This window comes from Semicossyphus pulcher, unplaced genomic scaffold (assembly GCF_022749685.1).
Source record: "Semicossyphus pulcher isolate SPU_LCO1_2020_fin unplaced genomic scaffold, fSemPul1.0.p SCAF_18, whole genome shotgun sequence".
In the NCBI taxonomy this organism is placed as follows: Eukaryota; Metazoa; Chordata; class Actinopteri; order Labriformes; family Labridae; genus Semicossyphus; species Semicossyphus pulcher.
In genome coordinates this window covers 15,278,779-15,296,193 of record NW_027211691.1, presented here as the reverse complement: position 1 = coordinate 15,296,193, position 17,415 = coordinate 15,278,779, and the positions used below count along the sequence as shown (strand labels likewise).

General features: G+C 41.6%; 4 protein-coding genes across 5 annotated transcripts; 2 read left to right on the top strand and 2 right to left on the bottom strand.

The window, feature by feature from the left end:
• Positions 1-614: 614 nt before the first annotated feature.
• Positions 615-3,109, top strand: LOC138596119 (protein POLR1D). The gene is made up of 3 exons (XM_069667723.1): positions 615-724; positions 1,192-1,266; positions 2,074-3,109. The coding sequence occupies exons 1-3, from the start codon at positions 699-701 to the stop codon at positions 2,423-2,425; spliced, it is 453 nt and encodes a 150-aa protein (XP_069523824.1). The 5' UTR covers positions 615-698; the 3' UTR covers positions 2,426-3,109.
• Positions 3,110-4,463: 1,354 nt separating this feature from the next.
• Positions 4,464-6,925, top strand: pdx1 (pancreatic and duodenal homeobox 1). The gene is made up of 2 exons (XM_069667663.1): positions 4,464-4,869; positions 6,489-6,925. The coding sequence occupies exons 1-2, from the start codon at positions 4,464-4,466 to the stop codon at positions 6,872-6,874; spliced, it is 792 nt and encodes a 263-aa protein (XP_069523764.1). The 3' UTR covers positions 6,875-6,925.
• A 352-nt stretch (positions 6,926-7,277) lies between these two features.
• urad (ureidoimidazoline (2-oxo-4-hydroxy-4-carboxy-5-) decarboxylase) lies at positions 7,278-7,975 on the bottom strand. The gene is made up of 2 exons (XM_069667776.1): positions 7,801-7,975; positions 7,278-7,725 (listed from the first exon to the last, which is right to left on the bottom strand). Exons 1-2 carry the CDS (start codon positions 7,973-7,975, stop codon positions 7,376-7,378), a joined length of 525 nt encoding a protein of 174 aa, XP_069523877.1. The 3' UTR covers positions 7,278-7,375.
• A 255-nt stretch (positions 7,976-8,230) lies between these two features.
• On the bottom strand, positions 8,231-17,074 carry flt3 (fms related receptor tyrosine kinase 3). Of its 2 annotated transcripts, XM_069667230.1 has the most exons (24): positions 16,996-17,074; positions 16,488-16,567; positions 15,385-15,536; positions 15,191-15,300; positions 14,981-15,092; positions 14,726-14,865; positions 14,465-14,643; positions 14,234-14,372; positions 13,962-14,139; positions 13,728-13,828; positions 13,533-13,647; positions 13,240-13,448; positions 13,036-13,148; positions 12,819-12,951; positions 12,561-12,665; positions 12,369-12,479; positions 12,018-12,174; positions 11,810-11,922; positions 11,582-11,703; positions 11,344-11,466; positions 11,147-11,258; positions 10,957-11,056; positions 9,084-9,189; positions 8,231-8,978 (listed from the first exon to the last, which is right to left on the bottom strand). In XM_069667230.1, the coding sequence occupies exons 1-24, from the start codon at positions 17,033-17,035 to the stop codon at positions 8,790-8,792; spliced, it is 3,039 nt and encodes a 1,012-aa protein (XP_069523331.1). In that variant the 5' UTR covers positions 17,036-17,074; the 3' UTR covers positions 8,231-8,789. The 2 variants fall into 2 exon arrangements, with proteins under 2 accessions (XP_069523331.1, XP_069523332.1); XM_069667231.1 differs by lacking the exons at positions 15,191-15,300; positions 15,385-15,536; positions 16,488-16,567; positions 16,996-17,074 and adding an exon at positions 15,129-15,148 and having other exon boundaries at positions 14,981-15,044.
• Positions 17,075-17,415: the final 341 nt, after the last annotated feature.

Here is a 17,415-nt window from a genome sequence, read left to right as displayed (position 1 = left end):
CTGAATGTCAATAACATGTGTCTGACTATGTGCATTGTTATAGTTACTACTCTGAAGATTTAGCAATGTATATATAGGCTACAGGCATAAAATCAACATATTTAATTAATTATTGTTTAATTAAATTAAATAATCTGTTTCTATCGTTACAGATTAGATTGCACTAGTGATATTGTTTGGTGGTAAAGCTTTGCTCCACCAACGTCATCAATAATATGCTACTGACTTGTTGCTGCTTCATCAATAATAATTAGTACTTTTACATTTACATTTTTTAGCTAATTGTATAAAATACTTACCTATATATACATTGGTGATGGGGATTTTAAAGCTAGCATCATGGAAATGCTACTTTTATTTTTGTTAAGGATGTAGCATTGGCATCTCTTAAAACCACTTTTTTTATATTGTTTGAGATTTAACTGTGCAGGTAAACACAACGCAAACTTAAACCTCAAGGTAATAAGTACTATTTAAAGGGTTGTAGTTCATTTCGCCTCAATTATTTTGCAAGGTAATTATTTTACGTATTTGCGTAGCAGAATTATTCGAAACAATCAGGCATCGCTGATGACAGCTACGACGGGTCCTCGCTTGAAGGACCTCGCGAAGAAGTAAACAAAAAAAAGATGTTGCGCTAATTAACACAACCATCGATTTTGGTCATTTAATTAAGTTGCAACGTGTTATACATCACGATGGCAGAGGATAACGACCTGGAAAAGTATGTAGCTGTTTTACCGTGTATGAGTTCTGGTTACAGCTTCTGATTGTACACTAATTTAGATAGCTAGCTAGCTAGCAACCGTAACCATGGCTAGGGATGGGTATTTTGGGTATACAGCTGTTGTATTCTGTGAGACGAGTGTGTTGTGTTTGTAATGAAATCCTGCCACGATAACAGCTCCCATTAGATGCCTGTGCTGTGTGGTTAAAGGTCGGCTATATCAGTAAGTCTCCTCCGCTGAGACTTTGCTGATTCAGCAGCTCGGGTCAAACAGGGACACTGCTGCTGTCCCTCATTCACTCACTAATGATTCACTTTCTCCTTTACACTGTGCATCACTCTGTTTTCTCTCTCGTAATTAAATTATCCTGCCCTTGGCTCCCCCTTGAGGTTTTGTGCCATCTTTGTCCTTAGCTTCTCCTCTTCACATGACTCACACTGATAGTTGTTGTTTAACTGTCTAGGCGGGCAGTAGAGGAGCTCCTAAAGGAGACTGACAGGGCTCGGGTGAGAGCAGAGACAATGGGCCCTGCAGGATGGTGAGTACTGAGTTTGATATGTCGTCTGTATCATCCAGCATATGTCAGTCACATGTGGACATTTGTCTGTTACTTATCAGTTGAGCTGTACTTGCAATGGGGGCATATTTGTTCTGAGTGTATTACCTACTTGTGCAGAGTTTAACTTCATTATATTTTAATCTCTGCACAGTTTAGTCTTGTTTCTGAGCTTTTGTCTGATTTACTTTTTCTTAAATAGCTATTGTGTATAACTTTTCATGGGATTCACAAAAATGCATTTACTGTATAATACTTCAATAATAAGGGCAAATACTCCAAAATTAAGACTCCAAAATACTTGATAGATAACACATTTAAGCTCCACATAAAATGATCATATTTATATATTAGGAGCACATTAAGCAACCCCAGTAGTAGTTAGTAGCCAAAAAAGACTATCTTTAGTTTTTGTAAAGTGTGTGTTATGATATCCCTAGTTTAATAACTAGAATTCCATGCTATCATTGGACAACAATCATTTACTGATCTCTATATTGAGCTCATGTGTTAGCACTGTATCATATGACTTTTGCATGGGCGTCATGGGTTTCTACAAAGTTGTACTATATTGTTATAGATTGCTGACTTTCCCTGGTTGCTGATTTTTGTATTGGTGAATCTGTAATTGGACATAGTTAAACCAGGTTAAATTGTTTGCTATAGTCAGTTGAGCTATCTGTTCATTTAGTTTGTGATATGGCCATTTAAATGGAAAGATGTCTAGCCTTATCTCTCACACTGTCAGATATCAGATGGTAAATGGTAATCTGTTCTTTGCTCTGTCAGGCTGAAGTGTCCCCTGCGGAGCACCAACAAGCGCTTCCTCCTCAACACCCTGCGCTCAACCGGCCTGCAGCGGCGCTCCGGCGAGCCCAGAGCCGGACAGTCCTCCACAAGAGGGCGCCTGACGAGGAGCGACTCCCCGGACAGAAGCCGAGACCGCAGCAGAACACCTCCCAGAGATCACAGGAGTGGCGGAGGACGCACAGACCATAAACACCATCACAGGGACAGCTGCAATAACAAAGATAAGAAGCAGGAGAGAGACAAAGAGAGGAGTTACAGGCACAAAGACAACAGAGAGCGGAGACATGAGAGGGACGGCCGGCCAGAACAGAGACACAGACAGGCTTCATGAGTGGAGACTTCTGTCCAGTGGAGGAACTCTGATTTATTTAGAACACTCCTCCTACTGGAAGCACATTGAAACTGATCTCTGACCTGCCAACACACCTCACAGAGCTGCCCTGTTCAGCTGGCATGACTGAAACTGAAACAGGCAGAGAAGACGTTCATTTAAGTGTTTAATCCTGCTGATGGAGCAGAGTGGAGACTGTTTTTGAAACTGGAGTTAAAACAATTAAGCTCAGGACTTTGACAAAACTTTATTTTTATGCCCCCTCTCCGCTCACATGACTCCTGATTTGGTTGAAATTCTCTATCACCCAAAGTAGAATAGGGTTCAGTTTCAATTATAATATCATTACCATTCCTCTGTCATTATTCACTGGTCATAATGTTTACATAAGCCATGCTGCTGTCGCCACTGGGTAAGCACATTTTATTGCCTGTCCAACATTTTGACAGGTATATACCGGCTATCAGAAACGCGTTCGTTTGTCAAAGGTGAAAAAAAATCTTGTTTTCTTGACACTCCTACATGTGGAGTCCTGTTGAACAAGTTGTCTGCAGGCAGATTAATTCAATAAGAGTGTAGCAATAATGACTGTTGTGTATAAAAATACAGTGTTATCACCTGTACCTATAAAATGTCTGCGTGTTTTAGTGGGATCATCTGGGTTTCAGGACAACAGGTGGACATTTGCTCAGGCGTTGTAATGCAGTTTGTATCTTTCCTATCTCTTTGTCTCTTTTATTGATGTACATCCAGAGCGTGTTATAAACGTGGCACCTGTCAGTCTCCCTCATGGGGTCTATTATAGTTAAATTTAAGCTGCTCTGCTCCTCGCTTTAGCCATTACACAGAATATTGCGTGTGTAAAGTCAGCTAAAATGCGTTTAACGCCCCTCATGCGTCATAAATCACGTTGTTCATGTCGTGCAGCATAGCGTCGGTTAACTGTTTCCTTCCTCTTTGAAACAATGATCAAATATAAACACCATTAAGCCATAGAGCAGGGGGTGATTTGTATAGAATTGGTTTACTTGAACTTTATTGCGCCGCTGAGTGCCCCATTAAGATACCGGGGAAAGAGCTATAATTGCTTTTGAAGAACTCAGTGCAAATAGTGTATTGATGCGCACTATCAAAGTAAAAGCCCCCTCGTCTTTTACGGTTTACATGAAAAGTTGTTAAATCACTCTTATGTGGCGTAGGTTCAAAATGTTGCATTAAAGCGTAGAGGAGCTCGCGAGGTGGTGGAGACACGGTCCACGCGCACGTCGCTTGATTGAGTTCTGTTGCTCACTCCAACGTAATTGACTTAACAGGAGAGCTGTTGTTTAATGGGGCGAACACACACCTGCTAAATGCTAATGGCTAGCAAACAGTGCGAGAGTGCTGTGACCGCGGCCCGCTCTGAGGCCCCTTTGCGCGCGTGGACCATTCAGTTTGGCCTCCACGCGCGCTAAATGGTGTTAAATGACGCATTTACAGGAGTGTAATGGGTACATTTTAAAAGTCAGAACAAAGGAATAAAAGCTTGTGGAAATACACTGAGTTTTTCACCAGAGTTTCCCAGACAACTGTGTCTCCATCCGGGTCTCTTATCTCGCAGGTCAACCAATGTTTGCGCCCATTCGTATCGATTTATCAGTGTGCAGAGGAGAGATATAACCATATAAATTGTCGATGCTTCAGGAACATGTGTCCTCAGTGCTCTCCAGGCTAAGAAAGACCTCTTTAAGCTGTGTGTGCAGGCTCACTTGTGTGCAAACACAGGTGCGTGCAGGTAAACGTTGACAGAGTGGCATTGATTCACGCGCCGTTCTGTTCAATTTAGTGAAAAATCCCACAAGCTGCAGAATATCCTGGAAACTAAAGGGGGTATAGGTCTGCCGTTTTGAGCAGAGAGTGAAACCAATGACTTTGGCGCGGCTGGGTCACATGGTGGCAGAGTGACACACCTGTGTGGAGCCGCGAGGGCCCTGCAGTTGCGCCACAGACAGGTGGAGCAAAAGGTCCACGCGCGGAGACAGAAGACAGGTACAGGTATATGTGTTGCTCCTCGGAAGCCATGAATCGGGAAGATCATTTTTACCCCTCCCAGGTTTTTAAAGACTCCTGCGCCTACCAGAGATCCCATCACGGGGAGGACTACAGCCACAGCCCGCCGCCCTGCCTCTACATGAGCAGGCAGGTGCACTCCGTCTACACTCCGCCGGCCATGGGAGCTCTGGAGCCGGCCGGCCTTCCTGACATCAACCCCTCTTCTTACGGTCTACCTTTAAGAGAGGATCCAGGTGTGCCCCAGCTCCACCACCCTCAGGGGCTCCAGCAGCAGCAACACCAGCCGGCTGCAGGGTATGGAGACACGGGGGAGCAGAGCAGATATCACCTCCCTTTCCCCTGGATGAAAACCACCAAATCTCACTCACACACCTGGAAGGGACAGTGGGCAGGTAATCCTGAAAAAATATCAGTATAGCTTTAAGATCATAATAAGAACCAGTGATTGGAGAAGTGAGATTTCATTGTAATCACTGCTCTAAATAAGTTTAAACAGACGTTCTCTGAGGCCTCATGACTCCAACAACATGATCCTGGGTGTTTCAGTTTACCCTGTCAGTCAGTTTGTGAAAGGCCCGGAAGGTCAGCGCCGGCATTTATCAGGTCTTATCGTCAAAAATGTGGCTGTTCGTGTTAAGAGAACATTTCCCTTTAATCGCCTCAAATCCACCATCAATACGGATTGAGATATGGCTTTACTTTAGAATGTAATAGTTCGCTGAAACACCCAAATCTTCCACAATCGGTTTTATGCCGATAGACCAGAGCTTGTAACAACACAAAAAAGTATATTATAGTAATAATTAATTCTTAAACTCTGCCGTCAACAAATACTGGATCAGTTAAAGTCAATTCACTAATGCGTAAAATGTATCTCCGGAAAAGAAAGAAGTAAACCAAATAGTTTTTTTCAGCTAAAATAAAAAGACGTTTTCAGACTTCTCTCCAATTTTTGAAAAGTTTAAGACCATTAAACAACTTTATTTCTGCGTCACTTATTTAAAATGATGCATTTTAATAATTGATTCGTTCTCCGTTTCCTCTTTTTTCACCATGTTTACCTTTGGATTATTGTGCGCACCGTTTTGTTATTGACAATATAAGTGTAGGCCTCCTGAAGATCACTCACTCACTTTCATTGGTACATTTCTATACATTTCTATAAATAGCACAATGACTATATATTTAACTTGTAGCAAACTCGATCACGCTGTAATACGGCCTTTTATTTCAAGTCAAGGGGAAATCTGTCATTAGTGCCTTGACTGAATGGTATTTCTACCGTCAATAGCAACATAGGATTTCACAGAAAATGAAGAGTTTTGATGGATTTATAGCCAGTAAGAAAAATACTTTCACGTTTCACTCTCAACACAGTTTTTTTCCCCCTGAAAATATACTTCAGGAAAGATTAAACAAAGGTCATTGATCTATGCCAACCCTGCTTTTATGTTGTTGATATACTTGTAATAGTCTACTGATCACTCATATAGTAGGCTCAATTTTAGATTGTGGGTTTAACACACAGCTGGGAGTTTTTTTGTGTACGTAAGAGGAAAAATCACAGCATATACAAACCATCCCTGATTCAACATCTAAATCTTGAGTCACAAAATTATAACTCTTAATTCATTATAATGTGAGAACATATAACAGCTCCAGCATGTCCCCATGTCACCTGTTGCTTCCAAATTTCCATGAAGGAAATATGACTAATCTTGCGTAATTCTTGTCACATTACAGTTGAATAAATGTTGATTTTACTGGTTATCATAAGACAAATATGCACTGTGGTTTTTGTAGGTGCCTGCTTGAGTGGTCAAAATCCATGCACTATACTAAGGCCCAAAAGTCACTTCCTGTTAAACAAATATAATAAAATGTAAATACGCTTATTTTCCAATTACGTCTCCTCATATTTAGTCGAATTAAAACTATTCATCAACTTTTAAATGCCTTGATAAATTACATTTATGTTCTCTAAGGTCAGTAAATCTCTGTTTGTCTCTAGGACCGTACGTGATGGCAGAGACCGAGGAAAACAAACGCACGCGGACAGCCTACACGCGCGCGCAGCTGCTGGAACTCGAGAAAGAGTTCCTGTTCAACCGCTACATCTCGAGGCCGCGGCGCGTGGAGCTCGCGCTCACCCTCAGCCTCACCGAGCGCCACATCAAGATCTGGTTCCAGAACCGGCGCATGAAGTGGAAGAAGGAGGAGGACCGGAGGAGGGCGAGGGGGGCCGACCCGGACCAGGACTCCTCTATTACCTCAGGGGACCAGGGGGAGGCCGCGGGCGGGGTGTCCTCCACGAACGGACCTCACACCACCTCACCCCCTGTTTCCCCCCTGAACCGTCACTCCCTGTCCGCTCCCGGGCCCAGAGAGCCCGCATAGACCTGCAGGAGGCGCGGTCTGAGGATTTGTGTTTTTAGGAAGATTGGAGGAACTGGCCGTGAACTTTAAGGACCACCTTAAGCCTCATTATTGGATACCAGTGTGTGTCATTTACTGGACTGAAGGGACATTTTTCCCCAGGTCACCACGTATGCAAAGTCCACCTACTTTTATCCCATTTTAGAGGCAGAAAAGTGGATTCACTTGCACAAACTGTTGCATGGTATAATCATGTCTTACAGTGCTTTTTTTTCAACTTATGTTAAAAGTAGTTTATGAATGTACATATGCCTATAATATGACTGCTCCATTGTATATAAGGTAATAGATATCATGTAAAGTTGTAATTAAGAATTAACGATACACTTATTTTATTGTCTTAATAATTCATTGTGCAGCATAATGGATGAATAACACACAAAATTAATTTGTAATAAAGTAAATATCACAGCATATTCAGGCCTGAGAACAAATCTTTAAAAACAGAAAAAAAATGCAGGTTCATAACTTGTTGGGAGCGTCAGAGAGGACGAGCGCCTGTAGCCGCAGGCGGCATATCTTCTTCACCTCCTCGATGCCGCGCGCCCTCTCCGCCGCGCGCTCGTTCTGGCAACGCTCGGACAGCTGACGTAATATGTTCGCCTTGTCGTTCATCCTCGCGCAGATGACAAACGGGAACCCGAAGCGCTCCTTGTATTCGTCGTTTAGCCGGGACATGCGCGAGGACTCCGCGGAGTTCAGGGCATCCATCCCGGCTCCTGCCTGCTCCTCGCGAGACTCCCGGGTCAAGGTGCCGCTCTGGAGGTCTCTTCCCGCGAGGTCAGGGTGACACCTGAGGATCCCCTCTTTCCCTGGACACATCGGGAATCTCGTTATTGCGCTTATTCTTGTAAATATGACAAAAAAGATTTAAGTCTGTGTCTCACCTGATTCTGGGAGAGCGTCGATGAATTCACCGATTGCTGTCTCCAAAGCAGCCAGGCTCACAAATGGACGCCTCGACCACACAGCTGCTGTGATAATGGGACATTTCTCCACCACATTGCCGAAAATATTCACAAAATCCTCGTAAGGAAGAGCATTTACTGTGGCGACGTCCATGTTCATGCAGGGACCGTTTTTAAAAGTTGCACAGGCAGCGCTTGTTGACCTTCGGACAAAACTTTGCGTAAAGGGTCAATGCACTGTTGGACAGAGAAAAAAAACAGCCCCAGTGGCCAGTTAATATTTTCTTTGTCAGATCAACTGCTTTTCTTTTCTCTATTCATGTTAAATACTGATTCCTTATTTCTCTTTGGGCCTTCTGGAAATTAGTCTGACAATCTGACAAACAAACAAACAGACACGTTTTAAAACTTAAATGTGTAAAGTACATTTTATTGCAGGGATAATGCTTAAACTCGTACAAAAATAGTATCAAAAATCCTTTGGAATATCTAAAAGCTTTGAAAAATATATTATCATGTACAAAAATGTGGTTTAATCTGCAAGTAATAGCTGCTGACACAAGACAACACTACACAATAAGTACTATTACAATTTCCTGCACAACAATACTTCAAGGCAAATGTTTCTAGTTGCATAGTTAAAATATTCATAGTTTCAGCAGTATATCGGCCCTATGGAGATGTTTTAACCCCCTAAGCTTACATGTCTATAGGCCTGTGACACATTTGTAGTCCTGAGAATATTTAAGCTCCTTTATGTAACCTGTTTTCCAGTTTTAGCTGCATGATAAAAACAAAAACACATATTGCCAGAGTGAAAATATAATTCAGTGCAACTCAAAATGTTGTTATAACACATTTATAGAATACAAAGAGCTCTTGAGAAAACATTTAGAAGAGAAGTGCTAAATAAACTCTTATAAAATTAGATATAATAGTTTGATTAAGATGCATTCAGTGACAGGTGATCACTCCGCATCACATGGCTTCAGCAGCTTCTCCTCAGCTGCTTTGCTCTCTTCAGTCAGTTGGGTTTGACAGTAGTCACCGACCGACTGCGTCTTCTTCTCGTTCTGTGCTGCCAATGCGGAAATGTCCAAAACAGCTGCTGCATTCATGTAGTCGCTGGACGTCTGATCGAGCATGTTGTGGTACAGCTGAAAGAGGAATACGCTCAGATAAAGCTGCTGCTTACAGATCAGTTACTATATGTTTGCACGTCTGTCCATCAGCAGAGGTGAAGATGACAAAAACAGGCCTACCTTCTCCTCTCTGTCTGTCAGCTGGTCGCACATGAAGCCCACCAATTTGGAGAAAGATGGCCGACTGCAGGGGTCCAGAGCCCAACACTTACACATCATGTCGTACCTGGAGAAGACAGTCATGAGGAAAGAGGATGAAATATTAACACATTTTAAAGATTTGGGAGAAGTACTGGCATCCTTCACCTAAAATTACCAACGCAGTCATTTAAAAGTGTAATTAAGTTCAGCAAAATATCAATATCAATAATATCAATTACTGATATGTGTATGCAGTTTTTTAGTCCTTTTCTGTAGTTAAATTGTGGACTAAAAACAGCTAAACAGTTTAAAGCTCCTGTGAGGATATTTCAGTTTGTGTTGATTTTGGCGCCCCCTGTGGACAAAGCCGTGCCTCTTATCTTTCTGCTGATTTTGTCCTGTACATGCTTAAGTGGTGGATTTAAAAAAAAAAAATCTCATCCTGCTTTCTTTAACAGTCATATGTATCACTCACTTAAAATTTTTGCCCTGGAAAATGTAAACAAAGGCAGCGTGCACTTTATTGCTTCGTCTGACACCTACCCCTCGCCAGCTGTTTCAGGCATTAAAAATAATTAAAATAATCAATCTGGTCGCTAATGGTTTGGTTTGTTTTCGTAGGTCATATAGAGTAATCAGAATTAATTTCAGCCTGTTTCATAACCAGTGAAAAACTCCTCACAGAAGCTTTAACATTGAACAATTTAAATGCCACATTTAATGCATAAATTGAAGGTAATAACTGGGTCCCAAAAATCAAGTGAAAAAAAATCTATTACTGCAGTAAGTTCAGCCTGTTTTCAAAACATATTAACATGTAAAAAAAACAACTAGTTTTACTCAGAAATGTGATTGCAGTATAATAAACAATGAAACCTTGCTTTATGATTGATTTGCATTAAAAAAAGGCTGCAGAGTATTTTTGCCACCAAAACGGATTTTCTTTGGTATAAAAGTAAGTTTTTTAATTAACGTAGTTCACTCAGAAGGTCAATATTTTCTTCTAAACTTAACTAAAGTAGACGTATAAAGTAGCAGAAAATACCGCCATAAACACTTCTAGGTAGCAGTTCTCCCCTGTAAAAAAGCCACTGTCAGTCAAAGCTGGTGTTCTCTGTAATCAATAGAAGCAATCATATTTTAAATTGGCGACATAGCTGTGAAGAAAGTTGTGCAAACAACTCGTGTTTTTGCCCATTCTACATTCCTACAACACCCAGCATGCATTGCGCCCTTCCCTCTGACGCTGGAGTGAAATACGTTTTCCAGTCAAGGACATTGATCGCTGCAGGCGATGGCTCAGAGCGGTACAGAATTCGAAATACGACGAGAATATACTGGTGGATCGTCTAAAAAATCTTCAGGTCTGCAGTCTACATTTCAAACCTGATGATTTTGAACGAGACATGATATCGGAGGCGGGCGTCCTAGATTGAGGAAGTGTAGTTTAGCGAGCTCCCTGGCCTCGGCCAGATGACACGTTTTACATAGTCTGGCGGAGGTTTTCCAGGGCCCATTGGAGAAGCGGATAGCGTCCTCCAAAGGCACAGAGCCAAATTGCATTTTTTTCCTACCATAATGGCATTAGCTTAATGATAGGACTGAGATTGAAAATCGGCGAACTGGCCCTTTAAGTTAAGGACAGAACAAGTACCTAAAAATTGTACTACAGTATAGTGCTTGTAAATCTTCTCCCTCAGTGTGTATATTTGTACTGTCTTGTACTGTTTTTACTGCTCTTCACTGTCATTATAGTACACGTAATAAAAAATATCGACTGCATTATGACTTCAGTATTCAAACACTGTGTCTCCAGAAACATCAGGGTTGTATAAAGACAGAAGACACCTACACAGAATCGTCGGCGTAGTAAGGACACTCCATCTTGAATCCTCTCTCAATCATTGAATAGAATGTGTGATCCACCTTCATGCCTGGGTACGGAGTCACACCTGAGACCCAACAGTTAGACAGACAGTCAGTGTTAATCATTGAGCAGGATTTGTGTTTTTTTTCAATGTACTGCACATGAAGTGTGTTACCGAGCGAGAAGATCTCCCAGAGCAGGATGCCATAAGCCCACACGTCACTCTTAATGGTGTAAATCCCCTGAAAGGTGCTCTCCGGGGCCATCCACTTCACCGGCAAACGCACCTGACAGACAGCACAGACTTGTCATGTTTAAGGGAGTGATAGAAAAGGTTAGGAAACAGAGAGGGACTTAAAATAACTGACATACATTTCCTCTCACAACGTAGTTTGAGTCATTGTCGATGTCCCGGGCCAGGCCGAAGTCTCCGATTTTCACCAGCCTGCCCTTTGTCACCAACACGTTCCGAGCTGCCAGGTCTCTGTGGATACACTGCAGACAGACAGGACAGTACATAAGATATGGACTCTACTAACACCCAATGTATAATTAAACATCTGTATTTAACTGTAACTGTAAATTAACACCATGTTCTTTTGTCTCTTACGTTCTTGGAGGAGAGGAACTCCATGCCTTTGGCCACTTGGTAGGCGAAGCAGAGCAGGTCGTCAAAGGTCAGGGTCTGCAGGTCCTCTGCAGGGTCATCTGGGTTTTCAAAGATCACTGACTCTGCAAAGATAGCTTAAGATCAATTCTTTGCAGTGCAATGAGCTGTTGGGGTCAATATATCAGTCGGACAACATGCATGTTCTGACTTCAGGTGGTATTTATTCACCTTCAAAGCTGTCTCTGTGACCTGAGTTGAGGGAGAGCAGAGCGATGTCCTCCTGCCCTCTAGTGGCGGACGGGTACATGGGCAGGTAGTCAACCACTGCTGAGTCGAGCTCACTGGGGAACAACATTTCAATTTACATGCCTGTATTTTCTTCACACACTTTATGTTTGATCCACAATTTATTCTCAGTAATGTTTGCCCTGCCCACCTGGTGCTCCTCCTGGGCTGCAGGTTGTGGTAGAGGCTGCTGAAGCGGTCCTTGTTGAAAGCATCAGTCACAGACTTGTGGTAGCGCTCTCTGTTCTTCTTTAGGTAGTTCAGCAGATCTCCATAACAGCAGTACTGGAAAATCAGGTATGTGGGTCCTGTGTGGGAAATATTATTAATCATTAGCGACAACCTTCTACTCTCTATTAGCATTTATAAGCACTGTATAGGGATTTAATGGTTTATAACACACATTTATGTGGTTGTAAGACAATATAAGGTGTTTCACGTACAGTATTTGTCATCAATCGTAACTATTCCTGCAAGACTGTGTGTAATAAACGTCTCTAACCTAAGTCTGTGCACGCCCCCAGCAGGTTAACAATGTTGGCATGGTGACCGATGTGAGTCAGCATCTTCAGCTCGGACATCAGAGCCTCCTTCTCCACAGTCTGGTGTTTCTCTGAAGGGTTATACACAACATCAGCTCCAGAACTGACCTCCACAACATTTTGAGTCTCACTCTTGCAGTACAAACACTGACCTTTAAGCATCTTGACGGCCACCTGCTGAGAGACTCCAGGCTTGCTGATGCCGTAAGCTGTGGCCTGGACCACCATGCCAAAAGCCCCGGAGCCAAGCTCCTCACCTGGAGGGAACACAAACAGTATAATCCCATACCTGCCAACTGAGCCACGCGCCATCAGGAGTACTAACGTTTTATTGGTTCTTAAGTGAAGTATTTGAATTCTTTAAAACTGTTTAGTCTGGTCTCAAAGCTTAGGCCTGGTGTAGCTCGTACCTAGCTCCAGGTTCTCCCTGGGAAACTCCCATTTCTGGTTGTACTCAAAGTCCTTGAAGTTGATGTAGATGTAGTCGTTGTCGTTGGGTCCAACCATCTGGATTATCTGAAGCTGCGACTGATACAGGGGTTTCTGATGGAAACATAAAAAAGGTCAAACCCTCTTGTGTGTTCGGTGTGTCCGGTATATGTACATGTGTTTTTGTGTCATACATACCTTCTTTTTCACAAAGTACACGAGCACAACGCTAACTGCGGCTAAAGCCATCAGCAGAAGCAAACTGCCTATTTTCAGCAGCATCAATTTGTCATTGTCATCATCTGGAGCTCCTGCAAACAGAAACACCAGTGAGTTTCTGCACACAGTCATCCAAAGGTGATTTAATTTCATGACTTTGTAATGTGAACTTGCTCTCTCTACCTCTGGACTCCTGGAAAGAAGGTTGGAAGAATATTGAGAGTTGGGTTTGGCACCAGGAGCCGACTGAGTTCGTCAGACAGAACCTTAAATTCTGTCCATCCATGAGGTCTTTGTGCAGAGAGCTTTTGATCGTCTTGTTACAGGAGAAGTCCGTGTCTCTTCCAGAGGCGAGTGGGATCTCTGCCCAGGAAGAGTCCATGTCGCAATCGCTGTAAGACAAAGAGAAGGATGTGAAGAGTGCACATCAAGGCTGCTGTGCCCTTTGACCTGAGCAGATCGGACAGTTAGCGTACCTGTCATTGGATGAAGAACAAGACATCCAGGTGTAATTTGCTGGCACAAGACTCGCGACCTCCAAGGTGATGGAAAAGTTAGCCACGTTAGGCTTGAATTTGAAATTTGGTGTGTCTGCGAGAAAGTCAGTGCACCGTTAAAAATATAATCGTCTACACGTAATATGAGAAAGAAACATCCTTAATCTCTCTTACCCACAACACACACTGATATAGTCTTGGTTTCTTTTTGTCCTCCAGCCTCCAAATGTAACTTATAATCTCCAGATTTGAGATGATCACACAGCTTCACTGTCCTGAGAAGAGAGCGTCACATTTAAACCATCTAAAAGTCCTATCTCTTTCATAAAACAACACATTCTTATAATCTATAAATGCTCATGGAGAGGCTTTTCCACATGCTATATTAAAATCTCTTCATGCATCTACCTGTGTTTTGACACCCATGTGTCCCTGATGCATCTAGTCACAGTCTTATCAGGAGCTTCCCAGTAACAGTGCTGGAGCACGGGGTGGTAGGAAACATTGGCCTGCAGACACGAGCTGGATGCGTTCTGAGCTGGGAGGATCTTGCTCCCATCCAGCTGGGAAGCGAGGAAACCCTCAGCTGAGGAAACACAGGAATGAAATCAGCGCATGCACATGTGGAATAACTGAAATGACCACACATACAAAGAGAAAGTTACATTAGATCTACTTACCCTTGACATCAATGTAGACAGACTTAGTTTTGTTTGTGGGACTCCTGCAGGTGTAGGTGCCACGGTGCTCCACACTGACTGACTGGATGTACAGGTAGGTCATCAAACTCTGACGAAAGGCGTCATTTTTGATGCAGATCTGTGACAAAAAGGAGGATTAGAGCGGTGGACACTCAGTTTAAGAAGAGTTAAAATGGAGGGTTAGTTTTAGTCGATGTGAAATAACAGTACCTCCTTTCTGACAGTGGAAGAGCACTCTAATGTGCTGTTATCCATTGTTCTGTTGCCTATATCCCACACTGCATTGGGCGGCCAATACTTCTTTATTCTGCAGCGCAGCAGTAAAGGCTGACCAGGGCTCACGGTCACATTAGAAACCTCATCCTCTTTCATGACGTCAGTTTCTACGTCTGAAATGAAAAGACTCAATGAGCTTTTTCCTATTTACTATGAATAAATTGTTTGTACAATGTTTATCATTACTTCAATTACCATAGTCATACAGTTGGGAGCACTCTTGTCCTTCAGCGTTGGCAGCACAGCACATAGCTCCCTTATCATAATATTTACTACTTGTCATTGTGCTTCCTGTACGTCTGCTGTCTGCAGGAAAAACTGTCCCATCAACGTTTCTGTTCAAACAAAGGAGAAACAAGATTTGTCAGACTAACACACTATAAGATTTTAGTGTTTGCAAGGAAATTTAAACATTATCTGATGAATGCATACAAATGTATGTAATCTTACCCAGACCATTTTATTGTTGGCTTTGGATATCCCTCAGAAATGCACTTGAATATAGGATTATCACCTATGACATCGACATGGTCCAGAGTCAGGTTTGGTTTTGAGGGACGCTCTAGAGAAATATTAATTGTTAACAAAGTCTTATTACCTCTTTTAAACAGCACGAAAGTCTAGTGTGTGCCTGTAGTGTTGACTGAACCCTCTACTCACTCATGACATGGAGGGACACAGTCATGGAGGAGCTGGTGTTACAGCTCAGCATGTACTCCCCTGAATCCGTCTCAGAGAGTGGCAGCAGGACCATGGAGTGATTCTCATTTCTGTTGAGGTTTAAGGGAAAAGTCTTGGTTTAACCCTTAAAGGAGGATTTATGCCCAATTAAAGATGCACAGATATTCACTTACACCGTCAGCACTGGTGTTGCTCCTTTGATCCACTGGCAGACGGGGCAATCAGTGAAGTTGTCCAGGGAGATGATGAGCTTCTTACCAACACTCACCTCTACGCTGACAGGGCCGGACGCGTTCAGGTAGTCAGCTGGCACGAAACATGACACCTGAAAGATAGAACATACATTTAACCATCCTGCATTGAAAAACATTGAGTGTAGTAGCATGACCCCGTTAGTTATGGAAAAGATTTTGTTTATACCAAATATATAAGGTTTATAACCATGATAAGAGTAATTACTACATGTTTTTAATTATATAAAATGCATTGAGGAAGCTTATTTTCTGCAACTCTTTACTAAAATTGTATCCAACTTTAAATATTTGTATTCATAAATAGTTGTCTTTACTTGTCCTTCTAGCACAGAAGTTAATAGTATTAACAAATACACTCTTCTATTTAAGTGACCAAGTAAGTGTGATAGTGAGCCAGCGTGCACAATACAAGGACCCTGAAACTGAAGCACCTTTCCTACTCTCACTTTAAAATGATACATTGAAAAACTTGTCCTGTGTTTGGTTTTAAAGGTTATCGTGAAATGACACATGAAGTGAAAGACCTCAAACAGATAAAGAGAAATAAAACAGGCGTGAATTCAGTCAAGTGTGTGCTATTTCCCTCTCAGATGTTTTACATCCTCTTGCTGCTGTGCAGTTTTGTTTTTCTGTTTCTGAGTGACACCATTTTAGTGTTTGTGCTCTAAAAGACATCAAAAGTATCTTTATCTTTAGTTCATATGGTCCTGTATATTGTAAACATTGGCAGTGACTAAAGGATACAAAAACCTTGACAAACCTGCTTTATAAAAATAAACATCACATAGCATTATGATCTGTAAATTCTGACACTTTAGGTTGAATCCAGACCTAACTTAAGGTAGTGTTTATGGAGCTATATCAATTCATGCACATTTTATTTTACCTACTATGTACGTTCACTGGAGCTAACCACAGAGTTTCCCTTACACCTACAGTAACTCAGAAACCAATACATATTTAAATGATTCATTTGAATTGTTTTATCATAACATAGTTATCTTGTATTCTGTCAGTTTCACCTCATGATTGGGTACGCAGGCCTGATTCTGCGCGGCCACACCTTCAGAGCTGTGCAGCACCACAGCACACAGCAGCAGAACTGCATGAAAGACAGAAAATTATAACTTTATGTCACTTTCTTCAATTATTTCTCAGGCAACTAAAAAACAACAACAACAGAAATATAAAATAAGAAACAAAATCAATATTGACATAAAAAAAGGTTCATTAATTCTGCTCAGTGATTGGATTGGTACATGATACAGTATAGTAGATATTATATAGTTTTTATGCTAATACATACAACTTAAGCTCATTTTGTTATTACATGGGAGACACACAATTTGTCTTAGATTTTAATATTTCTTTTCTGTATTTTACTTTGAATGAGGAACAATAAAGAAAGAAACAAGTTAGCAACTTTGTATCTATTGTTTAAGGATCCTTAAACTCTATCTGCTGATTGTTGATGTCAAGAAGTTTCTTTTAAAACGAATCCTGTCTTAACTGTGAAATAGTCTCACTTACCAACAATCATATTTGTTTGCCTCTGCATTGACGTTTTCATTGTGTCAGCGTCACATACTCATCACCGGATCAGACAGCGATACTTTGATGTAAAGATGTGGGTGAGTACCTTTTAAGCAGGGGGAGTGTCCCTGAATGTGATGATGACGCTGTCAGACACGCCTGGCTGTGATATTTATACTGTGAAAGAATATATTTTAAAACATATATTTAAATATGCTTTAAGTATTGTCACAGAGGACTATTATAACACTACTGGAGATAAATTGCTTTACAAACGCCAATGTACATTTCAGTTGTTATATAGCTATTATACTCTATATTAAATAAGTCACATTTAAAGTCCTTCGTAATATATCAAGAGTAGGAGTATCTGTTTTTCTCCTTTTGAGTGAAATATGCTTAAAAAATATAATATTA